At 49.3% G+C, this 23,403-nt stretch overlaps 1 protein-coding gene across 2 annotated transcripts; it reads left to right on the top strand.

Moving 5' to 3' along the window:
- On the top strand, positions 1 to 23,403 carry LOC140903792 (myosin light chain 4). Of its 2 annotated transcripts, XM_073325601.2 has the most exons (7): positions 1 to 176; positions 9,449 to 9,476; positions 12,902 to 13,051; positions 18,475 to 18,648; positions 19,062 to 19,139; positions 21,418 to 21,462; positions 23,142 to 23,403. In XM_073325601.2, exons 1-6 carry the CDS (start codon positions 54 to 56, stop codon positions 21,444 to 21,446), a joined length of 582 nt encoding a protein of 193 aa, XP_073181702.2. In that variant the 5' UTR covers positions 1 to 53; the 3' UTR covers positions 21,447 to 21,462; positions 23,142 to 23,403. The 2 variants fall into 2 exon arrangements, with proteins under 2 accessions (XP_073181702.2, XP_073181701.2); XM_073325600.2 differs by lacking the exons at positions 21,418 to 21,462; positions 23,142 to 23,403 and adding an exon at positions 19,746 to 19,882.

Below are 23,403 nucleotides of genomic sequence, written 5' to 3' on the forward strand. Positions count from 1 at the left end.
GCCTGGTGGGGTGGGAAGACCCTTCTCAGCTCCTTTGCAAAGAACCCGGCACCATGGCCCCCAAGAAACCTGAACCAAAGAAAGAGGCAGCCAAGCCTGCTCCTGCCCCAGCAGCAGCCCCAGCACCGGCACCAGAACCAGCAAAGGAACCCACCTTCGATCCCAAGAGTGTAACTGTAAGTAAGGAAATTAGCCAGTCTCTTGCCCACCTCCTCTCAGGGACCTGCCAAGTGCTTGGCAATCCAGTGTGCCATGTGAATCATGTCAGCCGCGCTGCCTTCCCTTGTAGCCAGAACTATAGGGGGAAATGTTTGGAGTCCATGCTGGTGCAGGGAGTTGGGGATGGGAATCTCCTGCCACTCCCTAAACCGTCTTGCTGGAGAAGGGATGCACTTTATCCCTGGTTCTTAAGGTTGTTTCTGGGGAGCAAATGCCTTGTACCAATGGAATGGATTCCTCCCCTAAAATCTTCCCATGGGGATAGTATCCCCCCATTCAGCCCTGTAGGGGGGGAATCCCTAAATAACTAGTGGACAAATCCTGAGAGGTGCTTAACACCCGGAACTGCCATCAAAGTTAATGGGCTCCTTTTCTCTTGCTAGCCCCTGGAGCTCACTGTTCTGTTTTGTTGCTGAGTCTGGAGAGGAGGGAGGGAGCAAGCAGGTGTGGGGGGGAAACATTCCTTTCATTCCATCCCTGCTTTACTGCAGCAGTTCTCTTGTGAGTGTCTCTCCCCTCCACCCCAGGCAAACAGGTTGCTTCTTCTGCATCTTCTTATTGACAAGGAGAGGTATAGAAACATAACTGACCCAAAATTCAACCCTAGCCATTCTTTTGGAGTTTTAAAACAGCTTGGGATTTTTAGTCTTAAAACTCCATGTGATCTTCCCAAAGCACTTTGCAGATTACACACACACACAGAGTAAAGATGCAGCCGCCTCTGGGACAGAACATGGCAATCAGACGAGAACCTTGTACACAACAGGCTGGAGAGGCAACGTCAGGCAAGGATATACAGTCAAGCCCCCACTCTCATGCAGGATCTACTTTTTTATCATCTGATCCGAAGGACTCTCACACAACAGGACTCAATCTTGCTATGGAGTAGGGAGGAAGGTCTGAACTGACCCCGGAGGGATTTGAAATTGGGGCAGGAAGGAGTCTAGGAGTTTCAAATCAGTTGTGTTCCTGTCTGTGTGCACAGTGATGTCCTCTCTGTAGTTGCCCCTTTCCAGACTGTCAGAGCGCTGGCTTTCCCACTAACTCCTATAAGGCACACACCTGCCATGACTTTCAGGGCGCTGAACTGCAGATAATGCCCAACCTCTGTGTGTTTCTCTTCAGCCACTAAGGGACTTCCCAGCGTCAGCCAGGGCAGGAAACACAGATCCCCTACTCTACTGCCTATTCTCCTAGCACCTACATTATTCCCATTGGCCATTCTCTCCCAGTCCTGCCAGAACCGGGAATTCACATGGGACCTGTACCAGGGTTTCCATCCCTGATTCCCAGACCAAAGGGGTTCTGGTGATTTATGATAAACAACTGCACTATTTGGAGGTGCTGCCCTTTAGAATTCCCAATGGGGCAACTGTTTTCAACTGCAGACACCTAGGGCTGGATCCTGGCCCAGTAGCTGGCTGCTTGAGAGAGGTCACATCGCTCAAAACATCTGGAAAGCCTGTGGATCCTGCTCCCTGAAGAGTCCCCGTGCCTGGGAATCCTCTAGCATTATATGGCCACTCTAGCAACTCCAACTCCCAGTCTCCAAAGTAAGGGGTAAAAGGGGTGTCCCCTGCTGCTAGAAGAGCTCTGTGGGGCAATGGGCAGCCTGACATAAATTAGATCAGCCCTGAAACTAATTTACAGCTGGATCTGAGCCAGTCCCAGGATCAGAGGAATGTGATGGTGCTCTAGATGAGACGTGAACTCATAACCTCAGCATTACTCCACCTAGCACGGCTTTATAGGGCCTGTGTGCTAACCAACTGCACCCCTGGAGTCCACTGTTGCAGATTTGCACTGAGTGTCACTGGAATGCAATGCAGGATCTGGGCTCTAAGCTCCACTTGCAAAATATGCTTGTGGCCAGGCTTATGAGCAAAATGTGCATTGGTATGTGCAAAACGGCTTGCCTGCATACACTGTTCCAATGTACAAGTACCTGTCTGCAAGGGCAAGGACCCCGTTTGCATGCACAAAAGTGCTTTGCACCTGCAGCTACATGTGCACGGGGTATCTATCTGCACACTCAGTTGCCCATGTTGCACACCGAGATGCCTAGTTTTGCACATGCAATGACCCGTTTGCTTTGGGAGTGCAGCAGATCTCTTTATTCCGTGTGCCTCCCTCTGACTGAAGATGAGCCACAAACTGTTGCATAATCGATAAGTTACCCTAATGTAAATGGGCGTAAGAATCTTAGGAGGAAGGGAGGAATGTGCCAAAAATGTTTGGAAAAATTATGGATTGCAGCCGGCCTGTCGCTTTTAAGACATTTTTAGAAAACGTTCAACTAGAATAAGTGCTTCTGGATTTTGTTTTTTAAGAAGCAGCAGGCAGGTTTTTCTGAGTAACAGCGATTAAGCCAGGGAGGCTTCCTCAGGCAGGGCAGAAAACCGGAGCTCACGTTCCTCTGTGAAACACTTTTCTGCCTCCCTGGATGAAAAGGGCTGTGGTCAGCATCTTGCACTCAGGGGGCCAGGCTGACTAAAAAGGCAAAGAATTTAAAATGGATCAAGTGAAGCCCTTTGCATAATTAACCTGTGGAACTCACTACCACAGGATATTTCTTGAGGCAAATAGCTTGGTCAGAGCCAAAACGCATTACATGAACATGACTTGTACCTCCAGTGGGCCCAATCCTGCTCCCATTGAAGTCAATTCCCATTGACTGCAATGGTGCTGGATCAGGCCCTGTGACATAAAACAGAATAGGCTATAGGAGTTCTCAGTCCTTAAGCTTCAGGGCCATAAACTGATCAGAAAGAAATTTCCCCCCCCTGGGATACCACTGCATAGTTGGGTGCATTGTAGGCTTTTACACCTTCCTTTGAAACATCTGGTACTTAGACACTTCAGGAAAATGGAGCTCAGACTAGGTGGGTGTAGCAACTCCTGTTCCTTGCATCAAACTTCACCTGAAGGTACAGTTCAGTGTGAGCAAGAGGCTTCAGTGATCACAGGCCAGTGTGGAAAAGGCAGCCCGTGACCAGAGCGGGAGTTGTTTTGGGATTTTTCCCTCCTCTGTGTAGATGTACACGTTTTACTCTCAGCTGCAGTTCAAATTATTATGCCCTACATTTCCCTAGTAACCAGCGGGGTCAGGGGCTGATGTGGTGTACAGCCTTGATATGCTGAAGTGTTTGCAATGGGAAATCTTCACCCCTCTCTGTTTGGCCATAGTGGAATCAACCTCAAGCTAAAACTGGAACTACAAAGTTGTCATCTTCTCCTTCCGCTGAGGGTGGCTTTTTGGTCACTTGGAAAGATGTCCCCACAGAGTACTCTTGCAATCTGGCTCTCGGGTGCACAGGAACATATGAGCACTTTATACTGCAAATCTAACAAACAACGGCCCTGATTCAGGAAAGCCTCCCTAGTTAGCACTGCACTTACGCAGGTGCATTACCTTAACGCATGCTTAAATCCCATTGAAGTCAGTGGGACTTAGGCACATGAGTAAAGTTCAGGGTTTTCCTGAATCGGGGCTGAAACAGAGTGAGCCTGGATTGGTACTTGGGTGGGAGGCCTCTGAGCAACAGGAGGTGCTGCAGAGATGCTGGTGATCCAGGAGGTGGCGCTCTTCCCCCTTAGCCCAGAGTGAACCAATACCCCAGTACGGTGCTAGGGGGGACAATTTGGAGGAGGATGAGAGCCGGGTCCTGACACATGTGGCCTGTGATGAACCCATGGCACTTTTTGCAGAAGGACGAGTGTTCCATGCTCACACAAAGCAGGTTGCTGACTCCTGTGTTAGCAGCAAAATCCAGCTGCTCCCCACATCGCCCCTGCTATAAACCCCAGCCTCGTGCAGCACCTGAGTGTAATGCCCAAAGAAGAGGCTGCTCCTCAGAACCTGCCCCTGCTCAGCTCCCCCTTTGGGCAATTCCCCCAAGGGTTCCCAGCCAGCGCTGCGCCAGTGAGAAGAAGCGGAGTGCAGGAATAGAGCCCTGTGGATGAGCTGTGATGCCCTGTGTCCTCTTTACGCTGGTGCAATGCAAAGCAGCCATAAAGTCCCGTAGCCCTCCTAGAACAGGGTTCCTCCCTGCTAGGCGGTGTGGCCTGAGCACGAGTGGGCATAGCCAGGACAGTCTATCCCAGATGTTCAACAGGGCTGTTGCAGTTGAGGTGATGTTTGGGGCACCCCTCCAGCATGCTGGACACAGCCCTGGTGCAGGAATGAACTGATGGATTCCCCCCTTCTCATGCAACTGGGGCGTGGCCAGTACACTTAATCCAGCTGCTGGCGTGCATCATTACAAGTGGATGGGCTGGCCTTCTGCCTCACGTAGAGTCCTCACTGGGGTGGCATTGGTAGGGTCCCCCAGAGCAGTGAGTGGGTCTTGGAATTACACCCCAATGAGATGCATAAGGCAGCTCCCCCCTTTCTGAACTATCGTTCCAGGCACTCTGCAAACTCAGGCAGATGTCAATGCAGTGGCTACATCCGAGCCACGGTTTCCAGCTTCCCTTTGCAACCATAAAAGCTGGAAACTATTTTTCCCCCTCAAATGAACGCTGAGATTCTGATGTAATTCCAGGAGTGGAGGGGTAGTGCCCAATGACTTAACCTGGTCCTCGCTAGAACATAGGCCGGCATTTGGATTTGGTGAGATGGCCATGGCTGCACAGCCTTGAGGGGGTTCTGTCCAGCTGTCCCGACAGCATGAAACAGATTTTCTGCTGCCAGCTGTCTCAGTCCTAAAGTATTTCGGCGCCTGCAGCGTCTCATCCTGAGTCAATTTCCTGGATGAGAACATCTTCTATTCAGTCTCCTCTCTCCGTTGTTCTCCGAGGGGAGGTCACTTTTTCCGTGGCTCTTCTGGATACAGTTACATTTCTAAGCCAGTGGTGTAGTCAGAGGGTTAATAATAGCATGCTCGGTATGGAGACAATTTAACCAGTTGACCCCCTGACTTTAGGACTGAGCCTTGAAATAACATCCTTTCTCCAAAGAGGGTCAGCACAGCCAGCCCCCCTGCTGCCTGCAAACTCCCAGGCCCCACTGATCTCGCCCAGAATTTGCTACTGCCTCTGGGTCCTTGTTGACTGAATGAGGCTCATTACTGCGGCTCCACCTCTTCCAAAGGGACAAATGTTCTTGCTCATTGTGGTTAAATAAGTAGCCACCAGTTTCCAACTGGTGCCATCGCCTTGGGAACCTTTGGGTGGGGAGATGAGATGAGTACTCCAACCTGAGTAAAGGAGGTACTTTCCCTTAAACAGCACTCTGCTAACCTGTGGAACTCGTTGCCACATGATATTATTGAGGGCAGGAGTTCAGTAGGATTCAGAAAAGAAATAGGCATTGCTATGGCTCACAAGAGCATCCACAGTTACATCAGATTGTTTTGGGTTTTTTTAAAGCTTCCTGCTTCAGGGCATGAGCCGACCTCTGCCTGCCTGGATTTGGGAAGGAACTTCGCCTATGGGCAGATTATGCCATAACTGTCCAAGGTGGGTTCCTTATGTCTTCCTCTAAAGCAGTTGGTTCTGGCCATTGCTGGACTAGAGGGAGCAGGGGTCTGATCCAGTTTGGCAACCCTACATTCCTGCGTATCGATTCCCACTTGGTGGCAGGGGTGGTGACTCACTGGCATTTCCAGGGTGATACCAGGCAAAGGTGCTGTCAACTGCTTGCCCGCCAAACATGCAGGTCGAAAAGGTTCTGCATGCCAGCCTCTTCCCACCATCCTCCAGCTTGGGGAAGGAGAAAGAGAACGGTGGGATGAGAGGTAAGTGGAAAAGTGAGAAAACACTGAAGGTTAAAACTAGAGAAGGGGAGAAAAGGCAAACCAGGAAAGAGAAATTGGCACCTAGGCCTTAGTGATGGGAACTGGTTGTGCAGAATTGCAGGGCCAGTGCTGTCAGTCAGCCGACATGAAGGAACGCGTCATTAGCGCACTGCTGCTTCCTTGCACTAGTGCCTAGGCAGTCCCTTGCACTAACTAGCATGTGTCATCCGCAGATCTCAGCACACTTCACAAAACTGGGTAAACCATCACGATCCCCCTTTTACAGACTGAGACATGGCGGCAGAGAGAGCGGAAATGCCCAAGGTTACACAGAGTCGTGAGAGACCAGGACATAGAATCCCGACTTCCCTCTCACTCAGCCCGGGACTCAGTCCACTAGACCTCAGATAATACTCATGAAAGGACAGCAAGCGTTTGTAAACCACCAGCTTCCCTGGGGAGGCAGCCCTAGGATACATGCTTTGGACTAGGGCTGGTCGGAAACTTTCCATGGAAACTTTTTTTTTTTTTTTATTGGGTGGAAAACTGGATTTTCAACCAAATGGATGGCTGGAATGGAATGGAGCGCCCTCGCTGGCTGACCATTGCTCATGGCTTTAGAAACCCAGCTGTTTGCCTGTTAAGGATGCCAGTGAAAATACTGAGTCCCACTGGGCGCCTCTAGTAAAGATTTAATTGAGATGGACTGAGCCTGCTGGGTTATGAAAATAAAATATTTATTAGAAAGAGCTTAACAGCTCAGCAGCGGGCTATGCCTGAACGCACCGCACTGCCTAGGTTCTTGGGACCCAAGCAGCGACATGTATTCAGTGGACGTGCCCTGGTAAATACTGTTGTACAGGATCAGCCGCTAGACAGGGGCCCTTCCCTTCCAAGGGACAGAGACTCTGCTATCTTGAGCTATGTCATGCTTTCTTTGAACCAATGCGAAGTGGGCGTTAAGTGAGATTGTGGCATTTTACGCCTGCTCTGCACTGGTCTCTGGGACGAGATGAGGTGCAGGGCAACAGCGAATCAGGCCTTAAAAGTTTTAAAGCTTTTTCACTCCCTTTTTGTACCCAAGTTGTGAGCTGGGGAAGGGGTAAAATCACTCCCCTGCAAAATAACCATTGCACATCTGAGCTGGGGGAAAACGCAGTCTGTAGAAGAACAGGAGGACTTGTGGCACCTTAGAGACTAACCAATTTATTTGAGCATAAACTTTCGTGAGCTACAGCTCTCTTCATCTGTGAAAGGTCAGGTCAGTGGCTTACAGCACACCAGCAAGCTAACATCCCCTTTATGAGTTCAATTCCGCAGGCCAAATTCAGCCATGGTGTAATCTGATACAATTCCCATTGAGGTCAGTGGGAGCTGCCCCAGTTTGTGCCAGGGCTGAGTTTGATCCTATACAGACTTCCAAATATTGTTTACATTATTGGGTCCAAATCCCTGGTGTGACTTTAGTGGGAGCTGCTGGACCTTAGCACCTCTGGAAATGAGAGCCATAGGGCCAGAGTTTCAAAAGAGCTCAGCACCCAACATCCACCCACTCCGCTGAGCTGTTATGAAAATCACATTTCCTGCTGGTCACCCAGCAACTGAAGAAGTCAAAATATGTGGTCACTTCTGAACTCTGGCTGCAACTGCTTAAGCCTGGGCTGTGGGTATTATTATCCGCATTTTACAGATGGGGGAAGCAGACACACAGAGTGGGGAAGTGCCTTGCCCAAGGTCACCCAGCAAGTCAAGGTCAGAACCAGGAATAGCCCTCAGGAATTTTTAAAGCCTCCCCTTTGCCCATTACCCAACCTTGCTACTGTATTGTAATATACAAAAATCTCTTGGTCAAAAGAATTTGGCAGACAGTACACAGATTCTCTCTGGAGGTCTGCCCTGAGGGACAGGCACAGCATCCTGTTCCTGGATGTTCTGTCTTGTGGCTTTAGTATTGCCATTCCCAACCATTTAAAAATCCTGAGCCAGGCCCCCTCAGAAATAATTAGATTTACATAAAGATCATGAGATTTAAATAAAATAAAAAAGGAGAGTCTTTTTCTTTGTTTTCTGATTTGGGGACCTTAAGGCAACACTGAGGTCACATTTTCTGACTTTTCCCCACAATCACGATGGCTAGAAATGCACCCTTTCTTCATAAAAGCTGAGATTGTCCTATGGCCACGTGTTTCCAGGAGCTGGGGCTTTAAGGAAAACACCAGCTCCCACAAGACTTCTTATAAAATCACAAGCGTTGGCAGCACTGTAGCTACTGATCTTCATACATTTGTTTGAAAAATTCCTTGGCTTACATTTTCAAAAGGGACTGATGATTTTGAGTGGCCTCAATTTCAGGGGCCCAACTCGAGATGCTTTAAAGGGGCTTGATTTTTGGAGGACACGTGCTCTGCACTTTCTGAAAAAGCGGGCCCCTTTCAGGTGTCTCCAGTTGGGCACCCCAAAGATGAAAGCAGCCAAAGGCTCTTACTTGTCACTTTAGAAAATGTAGGTCTCTGACTCCCCACAATTGGCTGCTGTGGTTTCTCACAGAAGAAGCCTGACCCTCTGGTTTGCCAGTTCCTAGGTGCCAGCAGTGCCAGATTTAACGAACACTGGGGAGAGGAATTTGATTGTGTTTTGGACAGATGGTTTCAATGTAGTGAGATTTGTGCCCAGGCTAGGCCCCATGGTCCCAGTAGCAGATTACACCTGGTTTACCCTGATAAACCAGGTACCTCACATGAGAATTACAGCAGGAGACGGTGTTTTACTTTCCCACATCCCTAAAGGAGCAGAAAAGGCCTCTGGGTTTATCTAGGACATAGCATGATTAAGCCCCACTCTAGCTAGGCAGCAGGTGTCAGTTTCCTGCATACCAGTGATCTCGCTCAGAGCTGGAGCTAGGCATAAGCAGAGTAAGCAATTACTTAGGGCCCTGAGCAACTCCAGGGGCCCCCCTGTTAATTATTAGTATGTGTTCGGGGGGCAAAATATTCCTGCTTTCAGCCCCCAATGGGGTAGCCCTGGCACTGATCTTGCTCTGCCCAGTGAAACATTTCCAGGACATTTTGAAAGAATAACAAGAAGCAGATCTGGCCACCTGCCAACCCTGACTCATACACCTGCATACAGGAGTAATTCAATGGTTTGATTAGATGGGACTATGATGTCCTGCCTCCCAACTCTCACCTGCTGCTATGCCGAAGAGCCCTCGACTTCTTCTGGCCAGGATGGCGCCCCAAGCATGTTACAGGGTGCTTCTCAGGTCCTGTCACCAGGCAGGGAAATGGGGCTCAGAGGATGAGTTCTTCCTGCTGCTGGGGGGCGGGGGGAAGGACTGGTTTGTTTTGCCGAGTTACTGCTCTGCTCCACGGGGCGGGGTGTGTGGCTAGTGCCTGTGGCTGGCCCTGGCTGTGACATTCATGCAGCTGTATCCCAGCACAGAGGGCAGGAATTGGGCTCTAAAGGCTCTGCTCTGTTTTCTTTTCCTTTAGATTGACTTCAGTGCTGACCAGATTGAAGGTAAGTGCCTGGCATTTTTCAAACCAGCTGTTGCTGCCTTTGTCGCATTGCCACTGGTTGGGAGGATAGAGCCCAGTAAGCCTGACTCTTAGCCCTTTGAGTGGCCTCAATTTCAGGGGCCCAACTCAAGTGTCAACTCGCCACTGGACAACACTGCCTTGCAGATTGGAGACTAGAAGAGCAGCCTTGACTCCTAGTCCTTCTCATTAAGCCACTCCCCGACCCCAAAGCTAGAAATGGAACCCAGGAGTCCTGATTCCCAGCTCTCCATGCTGTAACCCAGTGTTCCCCAAACTTTTCACAGTCTCATCCCTATCTGTGCCCCTCTCTCCCCCCCGGGAGACAGCTCCAGGGATGGGGGTGCAGATGGGAGTAAGGGGGCCAAGGCTGGGGCCGCAGCTGGGGGAGGGTCTGGGGCTGGAACAGAGCCATGGACAGAGGCCAAGGCTGGGGGCAAGACTAGGGCTGGGGCCGGGAACCAGGGCTGGAGCGGAGCTGGGGGCTGAGCAGGGCTGGGTGGTGAGCTCTCCTCACCCCCTGGGGGGGCTGGCCCAGGTGCCGACATGCCACCCCGAACATTCCTTCCACTCCCCAGGTTGGAGACCTCTGCTCTAATCACTAGATTACACTCCATCCAGGCATTGGTTCATGCCATTTTATAGTGGCCAGAAGGTGCATATCAAATCAGAAAGCAAAGTCATTGATTGAATGCACAAGCTGGTACCTCGCAGTAACCCGAACAACACACACGGCGCTACAGGTGGCGAGGCGCATGCCAACGCCTCCTACCAGAGGATGGGACCGGGCGAGCCCTATGGAGCACTTAGAAGAGAGGCTTGAGCAGAGCAAGGGGAGGTGGGCAGGGATGGAGACAGGAGCAGAGATATAAATAGAAGCAAGAGAGAAAGATGATTGGGAGCCAGGCCAGGGATTCAGTAAGGATGCCAACTCCTAAAGCAGCAGAAGGAATATATGGAACCCAGTTCCCTGCTCTGGTCTGTTGATGGGGGTGCCACCAAAAATGGAGGGGAAGCAAGTGGGTACTAGCAAGGGAAAAGCATTTTCGGTTCATGCTGAAAGATGCAGCCTTGGCTTGAAATCAGGGATTCCCTCTGAACAAGCAGATCCCAGCCACATAGAGAGATGTCCCCATGGTGATAGGGGTGGGCTGTGGTTATTGTTACACTTCTGATGGGCTTTATTAACCCCTCTGGATACAGCCAAGATCTGGGTTCAAATTCAGGCTGGTGGAAATACTGTAAGAAGATCAGGTCTCAGGCTGAGCCCTACAAATGGTCCCTGTGATGCAAAAAAAAAAAAAAAAAAAAAGACAGTAAAAAAAGGTAAAAAAATAAGTAAGCAAGTACCAATACCACGGAGAGTGGGTTTCACCAATACTGAGATAGTGGAATGCACAGCCTTACAGTCTTCTAATGTGCTTCTGGTACCAACGCTCTCTTGTTCTCTTCTGGATGGAATCCAACCTGACCAGATGTTTGCCATTATTTTCCCTGTAGAGGCCCACAGAGAGGGTACAAACCACAATGAATCCAAGACACAATTTCTAAATTAATCATACACTCATCTTGGGGAGACAGGACTAGAACTCTTCTCCTTCTGTTCCCAATAGACAAGTGCTGGCGGCAGGAGCTAAAGGAGAACGCCCTTAGCTGACACTAGTAGCGGATCCCTTATATATTCTCTGTGGGCCCAGCCACTAAAGGGTGACATCACTCTCTCACTCATATGCACAAAGCCAGTGCAGCTCAAAACCACTGGCAGAGAATTAGCTATTGTGATGTCACACCCAGAGGCAGCAGCTCCAGGGTTGCCTCCCCCACACCACGTAGGAAAGGAAAGGTGGATGGTATCAAGAAACAGCATCAAGCTCACACGTGTGCAGGATTTGGATTGCCAGGGATTGACACACAGTTTGGCAGGGGCTTCTAGGCTGACAGAACCAAGCCATGGGCATTTATAGTCCAGATCCTAAGCAAGGCAAAGAACTGCAGTTGGTGTGAAGATGCCAAGTAATAAATCAAGCAAACCAAAAATCCTGCCTAAGGATTTTGACCAAACCAAGGACACCACGTCTTGGGCCTCTATGCCTCAGTCACCACATGGAGACCCTGAGCATCTGATCCCACATGGCAGCAGAAACAGCGGCGATGCCTCCTTGAGAGCGTTATTGCTCGAAATCAAGAAGAAAACAGACAAGAACCGAGAGATCGTGACAGCCTTTGATGGTAAAATCGTGGCTCTCAATACTCGGATGGATGTGCTGGAAGGGCAAGTCACCAGCCTGGCCCAGGCAGCCGCTCAGACTGATTCCTCGGTCAAAAAGCAGAAGGTGAAAACTCAACAGTGCACCCAGGCCTTGGAACACTTGGCCCGAGAAACCAGCCACTTCGGCACCCGCGTGGAGCAACTGGAGAGCCAGGCCCAGGCCTGCACGCTGAGGGTTCTTGGGTTACCAGAGAAAGAGGAGGGGAGAGACTTGATAGCGTTCCTGGAGAAATGGCTGCCCAGCGTTCTGCGGCTAGATGCACCCGGGGACCCCATCGTCGTGAAGAGAGCCTACAGGGAAACAAACCGGAGGCAGAAGCCCGGGCCGGATGCGTGCAGGACTGTTATTGCTCACTTGGCGGACTTACGAGGCAGAGAGAGAATATTACAGCAGGCCAGGAGGCTGAAGAATATTATGTATAGGAGGAAGCAGATCCTGATCTTTCCAGATTTAGGCCCCATCCCCCAAGGTAAAAGGAGGTGCCAGGTTCTAGGCTGATGGGAGTTTGTTATAGAGAACCTGGAAAGGGCAGTCCTGTAGCCCACAATGCCCAGGGCTCAGCCATGGGCAGGATCTGTGAGGACGGGGAGAACGTGGCCCACCCTTCTTTGTATGTGAGGGACGTCAGGCAGCAGCATTCTGCAACCTGTGGGGACAAGGAGAGATGGTGAGGTCATAGAGAAGAGAGTTGTAGTAACCAAGGCGCGAGAAGATGCAGACCAGGAGGAGGGTTTCAGCAGGGGAGGAGTTGGAACCATGGAGTACATGGGGAAAGTTGCTAAAATGGTCTCAGGCAGAGAGGTGGGATGAGACGGGGAGTTCTGAGTGGAGGTTATGGGCCATGGAAGCCCCAGGGAAGGCTGAGTCAAGGAGGAAGATCGTGGAAATGCGGTTGTGCTTGAGGATGCTCTTCTTGCCCAAGGGGAGGAGCTTCTGCCTTGGAGGGGTTTCACTGGAGGAACTGGTTAAACTTTATCCCTGTTGAAAATCCCAAAAGGCAACACTCAAAACCCCACCCTCCCTATCCAGTAGTGCCAGCCTTCTGGACAGGACCAGTTTTAGGGCTCAGCCTCTCACCAGGAGGATGCGAGGGCATTATAGGAAGATGACCGCTGATTCTCTTCCTTCCTTTCTGCAGAGTTTAAGGAGGCCTTCATGCTGTTTGACAGGACCCCAACCGGGGAGATGAAGATCACCTACAGTCAGTGTGGTGATGTCCTGAGGGCTCTTGGGCAGAACCCAACCAATGCTGAAGTCCTGAAGGTGCTGGGCAAGCCCAAACCAGAAGGTAAGAGAAACCGGGCCAAGGGGGAGAGACATTGCATTAATTTGTTAATAGCTGCAAGGTAGACTATGTAGGAGATAGACCTTCAGTTTTATTACCATCTTATGGCTGTGCAGTGTTCTATGGAAATGAACTGGCATATCTATATCTACCTACCTATCTGTGTACCTATTTATACCCATACACATCTGTGTATCTATCTATACCCATACACATCTCTTGCTCTTGATTTAGGCATTTATACCCATTCGCCACCATGCCAGAGCTGAGCGAATAATTCATAACTTAGTTATCTAACTTCACTTCTTCCATTACCAAAACATCCGGGAGCAAATTGTAATTTTTCTCTAAGTTATTCTTTATTGGACAACATTTTCTTGCAAATTTTGTTTACTCTGTGACTTGCCATTCATAATTCCAGCTGCAGTTGGTTGTGTAAATCATCTGGTACTGTTCAGTTCATTGATTGTACAAAAGTCACTTTTATCATTAGGTTTCCAGTGCAAACGCTCGTGCAGAGCAAATTTAAAATGAGCTTTATCTATGCGTTTATTCACATGAGCTTAAAATTCACTCTCTGTGAGTATTCTTATCATGATCACTATATTGTTGTAGTACGTATGAGACCTTGTCAAGGACCACAACCCTGTTGAGCATCCATGCCAGTGAAATCTGATTGCACAAATGTTTGCAGAAAGTAAACACAAAAGGGACTGAAACACAGCAGAAGGGTTGTATTGGTGAAATGTATTGGTCAACCTAGAGTGACCAGACAGCAAATGTGAAAAATCGGGACAGGAGGTGGGGGGTAATAGGAGCCTATATAAGAAAAAAGACCCAAAAAATCTGGACTGTTCCTATAAAATCGGGACATCCGGTCACCCTAAATCAACCTGAGTTTGCATATTCTGGCAAAAAATAAAAGGTTTCTCACAAAATTTTTTGCCCAGCTCTACCTTTATATGCAGTTCCTGCAGGCCGGAGGTGGAGGGCAGCAGGGTAGGGAAGCTTGTGCTGAATTGTTTTGTAGACAGATTGGAGACTTTGGTCACTCGGGCCTTCAGTCTAACACCTTTCACCAGCACACAGTTCACTCTATAGATGAAGTGACAAGGAACAGGGAAGAAAAGAGGATCGGGGCAGGGGAGTGGGGCAGAGAGGAAGTGAGTTTCTATTCACAAGGCGTCTGTACCTCTGAGACAATTGTGTCTGCAACAGAAAGTCCCACCCGAGGTCCCAGTCCTGATCTCTGGCTCACTGTGGTGCGTGGACTCTGCCCATGTAATAATACACTTGAGTGTGTCTGAAGGCCCAGACTTAGGGTTGCCAATTTTGGTTGGACTTATTCCTTGGAGGTTCCATCACATGACATAATCTCTAATTAGAGATTAATCTTGAATTCCTGGAGATTCCAGGAGAATCCTGGAGGATTGGCTACCCTACCCAGACTGCTGAAGGCACCTTAGGGTGCAATTGATTCTGCCGCCCTAGGGCTGCCAAGAGAGCAACAGCGCTATGCTCCTAAACCCCTTGAGCAGGGTGTTCCCTTCCATTGCCATCTCCTCTTTAGGGCAGAATATACTTTGGGGCAGCAGGAGACGGAATGGAGATCCACGCAGCTTCCTACTTGGGACCCCCAGCAACCCATTCTGGAGACGAGACAGGCTGGCCAAGAGGGGCTTTCAGGCAGGTCCCAGGGAGCAGGGAACATGCCGGGCTTTGGCCTCACTGCTGGATTTGGGGGGATGGGTTATAGTCCTTCCTCCCATTTCTACCCTGTGGCATCAGGAGCATGGACAAGCAGGGACGATAGGCGAGGAAGGTCAGAGCCAGTCTCCCCCAGCTGCAAAATCTTTCATTGCTCATTTAGTTGCAGTTCACGAGTCACCAAGAGCTACTGGGTCAGTATGCGCCTGAGGCCCCTCATCTTACTCACCCAGGCTCCATGTCCCTCATGTTTTCAATGCTCTGCTTCTTGACCCTCCTCCCCACCCCCCCTTCCAGAGCCGGTGCTCACGGTCTCTGGGGCCAGAATAAAACTCTCCCATTCTGCAGCTGCTATCTCCCCACCGATGCCCTTAGGAGGGCTTTAGTCGACAGACCATCTCTGATCCCTCCTGGAGGCCTGAAGGGGAAATGTAGCCAGTAACATAATAGGAGAGTCATGGTGGAATTAGCCCCACGGAGAGAAGAACCAATGAGCTCTGGCAGTTTCATAATTTAAAGAAAATGACTCAGAGACTCTTCATGCCTGGATAATTCCTCCCCTCCCCCCATCAAATATCACCCTTGATCTGGCTCAGAGGACACTACCCTCATGGGGCGGCTCATCCTTGATTCCATTGTTCTTGAGCCAGATCCTCAGCAGGTGTAAATCGGTGTAGCTTCATTGACTTCAGGGAGCTATGTGGATTCACACCAGCTGGGGAGGTGGCTCCTTGATTTTACTTTTTGCTTAATAAGAACCTGCTGAATAGGAAACTGTCTGGGTGCCTGAGCAATACCCAAAAACCAATTTAACAAAGGAGTATCAAAATAATTCCCCCAACCCCTGTAGGCAGCCTTTCCCCCGAGGAGAAAGCCGGAGCAAAGTAATGAGCCGTGTATAATGCCCTGATGGCAAAAACAGGGATGCTGACAAACTGACAAGGGAAGTGAATTCCAGAGCTCTCTGCTGGGAACATTCTGCTGCCAGCACCTTAAATTCAAATCTCGGAGCTGTTAGCAAAGGCAGCCCAGCTGATCTCCACTATGACCAACCCTGAGCATTCATAAAACACGAGTCAGGCCCCCAAAATTCATGACATTTCTAATAAAAAATAGGGAGTGCTTTTTTATTTGCCTTCTATTTCTGAGCCCTTATGGTGCACGAGAGTCACCTTTTCAAGCTGCTCTCCATGACGACGAGGACTAGAAATATCCTTTTTTTTTTTCTTTTTTAATGAAAGCTGAGCTTCTCATGCAGTCTCCTGATTCCAGAAGCTGGGGCTTTGATGAAACCCCCACGTAAAAATAACGAGAGTTGGCAGCGCTCGATCGAAGACGCTGAGATGGGTGATTATATCCCAGACTTTCCTCTGTGCCTAGAAACGACTTTTTTTTTAAACCCGGCCATGATCAGAGAAGTAACTGCATAAAAACAGCCCCTTTGGACCTGGCAGACTGACTCACTGTGTTTCCTGAGTCAGTTCTCCAGGCTTGACTGACACAGACAAGCTGTCCTTTCTGTTAGCCCTGCAGAGCCAGAGCAGTGAGCTGGGGCCTGATTCTCCACTGCCTGGATTTAGTAGCGGTTTATACCATATTGCACGGTGTACATGACTCACATGGTGCAGGGCAAAGGGAAACCAGCTGCTGGGTTCTACTCAGCCTCACGAATCTAACCCAACTCCCTCCGAAGTCCCTGGACCCTGGGTTTTGGCAAATAAAAAAGCCTTTGTCAATGGGACTAAAGAGTTTAATCTAAAAGGCTCCAGTCTCTGCATGGAGGTGACCGTCCACCTCAGAGCGGGGTGAGGGAATATGCAGCATATTCTGTTCTTTCACACCTCCTCTTGGCTGGGAAGAGAGAGAGTTACACCAGTAGGGCAGGTTTCCCTCCTTCACTAAGCGCTGCGCAGCTCTCTCAGTGCTGTGAGGGAGGATGTGGGAGAAGGGATGGATTCATAAGGGGACGAGAATGAAGATGCAGGTGAAAGAAACCCCATCATCACCCTGCCTTGGTAACATGCAAAGGGAAGTCGGAGCTCAGAGCCCATGGCCGTAATAGCAGAGGCTATAGGGGATATGCATAGCAGATTCGGATAGATCATTGATGAAGGAATTTAGAATGGCTTCAATGTTGAATAGTTAGGACAGTTTAAATCTGACTTCCGTGCCACCATATCCCCTCATCCGTGCCACTATATCCCCTGACTTCTGTGCCACCATATCCCCTCGCACTTATCAGCCCTCACAAGCTAAGGAAGTGGGGAGGTGTGGTCAGTGCTTGAATGGAGAAACTCCAAGGACAACCCTGGGTGCCGAAGCGGTATCACCCATGTTCATCTGCTGGGTCAGTATGGAACCAACGGGGAACTCAAGGGTGGGCAAACTTTTTGGGCCGAGGGCCACATCTGGGTGGGGAAATTGTATGCAGGGCCAGGGCAGGGGTTGGGGTGCAGGAGGGAGTGTGCGGTGTGGGAGGGGGTGCGGTGTGCAGGAACAGGCTCAGGGCAAGGGATTGGTGCAGAGGAGGGGTACGGGGTGTATGAGAGGGCTCAGGGAAGGGGTTTGGTGCAGGAGGGGTGCAGGGTGCAACGGGGCTCAGGGCAGGGAGTTGGGGTGCAGGAGGGGTGTGGGGTGCAGCAGGGGGCTCAGGGCAGGGGATTGGGGTGCAGGAGGGGTGCAGGGTGTGGTAAGGGGCTCAGGGAAGGGGGTTGGCGTGTACGGGGGTGCAGGGTGCAGCAGGGGTTCAGGGCAGGAAGTTGGAGTGCAGGAGGGGTGCCGGGTGCAGCAGGGGGCTCAGGGCAGGGAGTTGGTGTGCGAGGTTCAGGCAGGGGGCTTAGGGCAGGGAGTTGGGGTGCAGGGTGCAGAGGGGTTTGGGCTCCGGCCCGGCGCTGCTTACCTCAAGCTGCTCTGGGGTGGCAGTGGTGCGCACCGGGGCTAGGGCAGGCTCCCTGCCTGCCACCCCTGCCCCCATGCAGCGCCGCTCTGGGAAGCGGTCGGCACCACATCCCTGCGCAGCCCCTTTGGGGGGAGCACAGGGCTCCGCACACTGCCCTTGCCGTGCCTCCAGGTACCTGCCCCGAAGCTCCCATTGCCCACGGTTCCCCGTTCATGGCCAATGGGAGCTGCGGGAGGCGGTGTCTGGAGGCAAGGGCAACGTATAGAGCCCTCTTCCCCCCCACCCTCCCCAGCCGCAGGGATGTGGTGCCGGCCGCTTCTGAGAGCAGCGCGGGGCCTGCAGTGCCACGGGGGGCAATCCCGCAGGCCAGATCCAAAGCCCTGACAGGCCAGACGGGCCGTAGTTTGCCCACCCCTGGGTTTGCGGGTGGTGGGCTTTTTTGAATAAGAGTTAAAGCCCAAGTCCTGCCCATCTGGGGCCATTAAATTGTGCATAGCAATTCCCACAAGAGAAGGTGGCAAGTCTGTTTTCCCAACCAAATTCTAATGTGTTTAATTACCAGTCTACTTCCATCAATTTGCTTCCATAGTTTCAGTTTGGACACCGGATTCTTCTCCACTTCCTTCCCACATATATGGTTAAAGAGCTGCCTGGTTCTACCTCAAAGGTGGCTGCCTTTGAGTGATGGGCAAAGTGATTGCTCTGTGTGTGTGTGTGTGTTTATTTGTATGTGTGTATATATATAGCTGGTAAAGTGCTTTGGTATAAAAGGTGCCACAGATTATTTACTTAATGCCACCTCCATTGTCTTCTCCATCAGAAATGAACACAAAGATGCTCGACTTCGAGACCTTCCTCCCAATGCTGCAGCACATCTCCCGCTCCAAGGACCAGGGAACCTTTGAGGACTTTGTGGAAGGCCTGCGTGTCTTTGACAAGGAGGGGAATGGCACAGTCATGGGTGCAGAACTGCGCCATGTGCTTGCCACGCTGGGTATGGGCTGGAGACAAAGCTAGACATGGTTGAACTGTAATGGTGAAGCTTGGGGTGGCAGGGTCTGTTCCAGGTGGCAGAGATCCAGGCTGTGCAGTTCGGGATGAAGTCCTGAGGGTGGGGCCTAGCTCAGGTATAATGCCCACTTATTCCTTTCTCCTCTTCTCCGGATTCCTCTAGTGGTTCCAAATACGTAGCCCCTTGGCTCATGTCTGCTCTGTTAATCAACCTTTGATACAGCAACTAGCCAAGAGACAAATCCTCTCCCAGATGTTAACCTGACATCTGGGAGGCTTTGGATGTCTCTCAGGGAGTAGCCACGGGACACATAATCCACAGCAGCATGAGCCCCAGGTGGGGGCAGTGCCAGAGTCCTCATCCTAACCAACCTGTCCTTCTGCTTCTACTCCTAGGCGAGAAGCTGAACGAAAGTGAAGTGGAGCAATTGATGACAGGACAGGAAGATGCCAACGGCTGCATCAACTATGAAGGTAGGCAGAGAAGATTCCTTTTGTGGTAACCCCAGCCATTTCAGTCTGCTCTGAGATGCTAAATGTATCTTCTGACCACACGGAAAGAGAAACTGGGGGACAGTGAGTGGGGAAAACCCATCTGACACCCATCCTACTCAACTAATTTGAAATCGGGAGAATGTACCAGAGATTTCCAACAAAATGTTCCCAGGATGCAATGTACCTAGTGGTCACATATGCAAAGGCAGGGGAGTGAGGGCAGTTCTAGCCCCCACTCTGACAGGGTTTGGTGTGGGACAGAGGTGAAGTACCTGTGTGTTCAATAGTTCACTGGTGCTGTGTCATATGACCTCAAAGTGCAGGGCAAGATCTCCCAGGCTTTCCAATCAAAATGCCCCAAGAGCAATTTCTGTAGCAGGGAAAGGGATGCTCCGCAGTGCTCCTCTAGACCGACCCCTTGTCTAGAACCTAGAAAAGGTTTGCCAGTTGAACTAGTACAGGCAAAACTGCAAACCTGCCTAGTGGAGACTAGGTTACACCAGCAAAACAGTGCTCTTTGCTGGTGTAGCTTCTACCAGTTCCCTGAATGGTTCCCCACACTCCTAACTGACGTAATTATATCAGGAAATGTTTCTAGTATCGACCTGGATTCAAGGGCCCGCAGCTCCAGCCGTGATCGGACCATGCATCTGGCATTTCTGATGAGAACTAAATGGACCTGTTAAGGGATGCTGATGTTGCTGCCAAAGTGCAAGTCAAATCATTTCTCCCGTTTTTCAAATCCCTTTTCTGATCTCTGTGAAAATCCAAACCTGGAAGCTGGGATGAGATTTCAAGCTGCTGTCCAAACTCGGCTCACGATGGCCACTTCACCCCGGGTTAGAGCCTTGTGGACAGGGCTAGTGTGAGTGTGATACAGTTACTGTGGGCCCCTAAATCCCAAGGAGTCCCATACTTCTGGGGGAGCTGGAAAGCCTGGAAGCTTGTGGGAGATTTCTCAGTGTACATAATCCCAAGGAACCACATAGAACATAGGAACATGTTGCATCATGACTCTTAAACACAGATGGGTGTCCCTGCACCGGTACTCTAGCCTTTTGTTTCTGGTAGTCTTGACTTCAGCATGTGTGAAGTTAAACACATTTGCAGGACTGGGGCCTAATCCTCTTTCCTTTCACGGATCACTTTAATGATGAACCTCTGTACTAGGCTCCGGTGCACCATTACAATGCCTGCCTTCCACCAACATGTGGGTACTCTAACCCACCATTATAGGGTGGCTGGCCCTTTAAAGGGAGAAGGGTCTCAGCCCTTCCTGTGACACAACCTACTGTCCTCCACAGGTGGGGAAAATGAAGCAAGTCATGTAACTAGGGGGTCATGTGATCCAATCAGGCCTCTCTCTGGGGTAGATAAGGAGGAGGTCTGGGGAGAGAATCCAGGCAGGGAAGGTGTGGAACTGGGAATGAGTGGGCAATAGGGAGTTTGAAGGCTCCTGTAGGAGACCCTGAGACACCAGGGGGGAAAAGACTCTAGCTAGGTAGTGCTGGGAGTGGCAGGGAAGGTTCCAGGTGGCAAATACTGGGAGTGGCTTGATGAAAAGTGGGAAACGATATTTATATAGACCTTAAAATATATGAACTCTTGATTTGGACTTCGAGGACTTTATTCTGGAACTGTTTATGACACTAAACGAGCCCATGTAAAGCGGATAGAAGACAGCCTTTATTAAATTACTCAGGAACCTTGAGGAGAGGGAAACTGAGGCAAGGATGCTGCAGAGCCACCCTGTGCCACAAGGGGCCGCTCTGAAGGTGGCCACCTTGTTACACCCACCAGGGAGCTTGATTGTTCTACAGCAGCCCAAGTCCCTCAGAGGACTGACTTGCACTCCATTAAATGAAAGGTGATTGGTATTAAATGGTGCTGCTGATCTCTGAGAGTGGAATTTGCAAAAGACCTACAATCAGGGCAAGGTTTTCAAGAGTGTTCAGCATGTTGACTGCATGCCGGGTGCTGAAGTCTTTTGAGAATCTGGCTGTAAGTGGCACAGTGGGAACTCCTGAGAGCTGAGTGGTTTTGAGCAGCTCTCCTCAACTGTGGGTGTGGGAGGTGCCTAGCGCTTGGAAATTTCACCCCGAGCTCTATGGGAAATTTGTCCCCAGCTCTGGTTAACTGGTGGAGTTACCCAAAAGGGCTGGGAACTGCTGTGACGTGCTGTTTGCACCAGAGGGCAAGGGCTCGCATTCTGGTTTGGGTGGATTTTTTAATGCCTTTCTTCTTGTTTCCTGCTCAGCTTTTGTCAAGCACATCATGTCTGGTTGAAACAAGACTCTTCAGGGTGAGTTTGTCTTGATCTTTCCTTGTTTACCCTAAAATGTTTGAACTAACCTAGTCTGGTGACCTTGCAATGAAATACCATCGAGATACCAAAAAAAAAGAAAACCTCGACGTGCATACTGATGAGCTACATTCAGAATTGTGTTATTTTAAAAAAGATTTCTAGCAGCATGAGCCCTATGGCTGTCAATTTTGATGTGGAAAAGGCAGAAGTATTCAATAAATGTTTCTGTTCTGTATTTGGAAATAAGCAGGATGATGTGTTCATATTTTATAGTGATAATGAAATACTTTCTATTCCATCAGTAACTGGAGAAGGGGGAGTGTCTTTAAATCTGCAGGACATGATATCCAAAAGTATTAAAAGAATTGGCCAAACAGATCTCTGAACTCTTAATGTTGATTTTTAACATATCTTGAATTATTGGGGCAGTTCTAGAGGACTGGGAAAAAGCTAATGTTGTCCCAGTATTTAAAAGCAGTAAACAGGATAACCCAGGTAACTGTAGGCCAGTTAAGAGCTGATTTGATTATGGTCTCCAAATATGGATATAAGGTTGTTTCTAATAGTAGATAGCTCTTTAATCTAGCACTAAAAGGCAAACTGAAATCCAGTGGTTGGAAACTGAAGCTAGACAAATTCAGACTAGAAATAAGGCATAGATTTCTAACTGTGAAAGGTGATTAATAACTATAGGAACAAACACCTAGGGATGCGGTGAATTCTCCAGCACCTGAAATCTTGAAATCAAGACTGGATCTCTTTCCAAAAATATGTTCTCGCTTGAACAGACATTATGGGCTAGATACAGAGATTACTGGGTGAGGCTCTTTGGCCTGTTATGCAGGAGGCTGAATTAGATTATCATAGTGGTCCCTTTTAGCCTTAAAATCTATGACTGTAGGGACGCTGACATGTTAAAAGTAGTTTGTTTAAAAAAAAATTCCATACCTGTATTACCAAAAACCCCTTGTTAAAACTGAAAATATGCAAAATTCACCATTTATGTGGTTTATTTTGCATTTCACTCAGTTTGCGCAAGGAAAACAGACCAGTAAGAGTCACTTTCCAGAGTGGGATATTATCAACTTGAAATCTAGTCAGTTTAAAAAAAAAAAAAGAATTGAAAGTAATGTTAGAGGCTGCGGCTGCCCCTCAATCCCCCTATTGATTTTTGTGATTTCACTAGCTCAGTGTCTTGCGTTCTTAAATGTGTTTTCCCTGCTGCTTTGCGAAAGACCCCTACAAACAGAGGTCGCACAAAGTGCTGTCGAATACACAAAATAAACAAATTCTAAAGAGATAGAAATACTTCTTTCCGCTCCAGTCATTTCCAGTTTTAAAGGTTACTTGAAACAACAGAAGATCGATTAAAAAAAAAAGCAAAACCTTGCCCACAGGAGTCTGATTCCTAGGTAAACAATCTCCCCCGCAGTTTCGAATAATTTTCTCTTGCATTCTCATGCACTAGCTCAATGCTGCAATGTTTAGGTGGCAAACCCTGCAGGGGGACATTTAACTCCAAACACAACTAGGTTAATGGAATTCAATTTGTCATGCCTTGAAAGCATTGCTATTAATATTTTGGCTCCATCTGAGTGTTGGTTCTATTATTTCACAGACATTATTATCATCATCCATTGTCATTACATTAAAATGCTCTGTGTTTTGCCTTCCAGGTTTTCTGAAATGTTTCCATCCAACTAAGCATTGCCAACAGCAAGAATTCTTGACCCATGTCCCTTCCTTCCTAAAATGTCCTGAGTCCACAGCTGTATCTTACATGAGCCACAACAAAGAGTCCTCATAGCCACAATGTACCAACCCTACACTATTGTGTGCAATCACCTCTGTATATAAAAGGACACGTCTGCCCTTCCATTTTTAATCTTAATTTATTCTTTTGATTTTTTTTCTCCCTGCATCATTTGACCCATTAAA

The sequence above is a fragment of the Lepidochelys kempii genome, chromosome 27 (genome assembly GCF_965140285.1).
Source record: "Lepidochelys kempii isolate rLepKem1 chromosome 27, rLepKem1.hap1, whole genome shotgun sequence".
Lineage (NCBI taxonomy): Eukaryota > Metazoa > Chordata > Testudines > Cheloniidae > Lepidochelys > Lepidochelys kempii.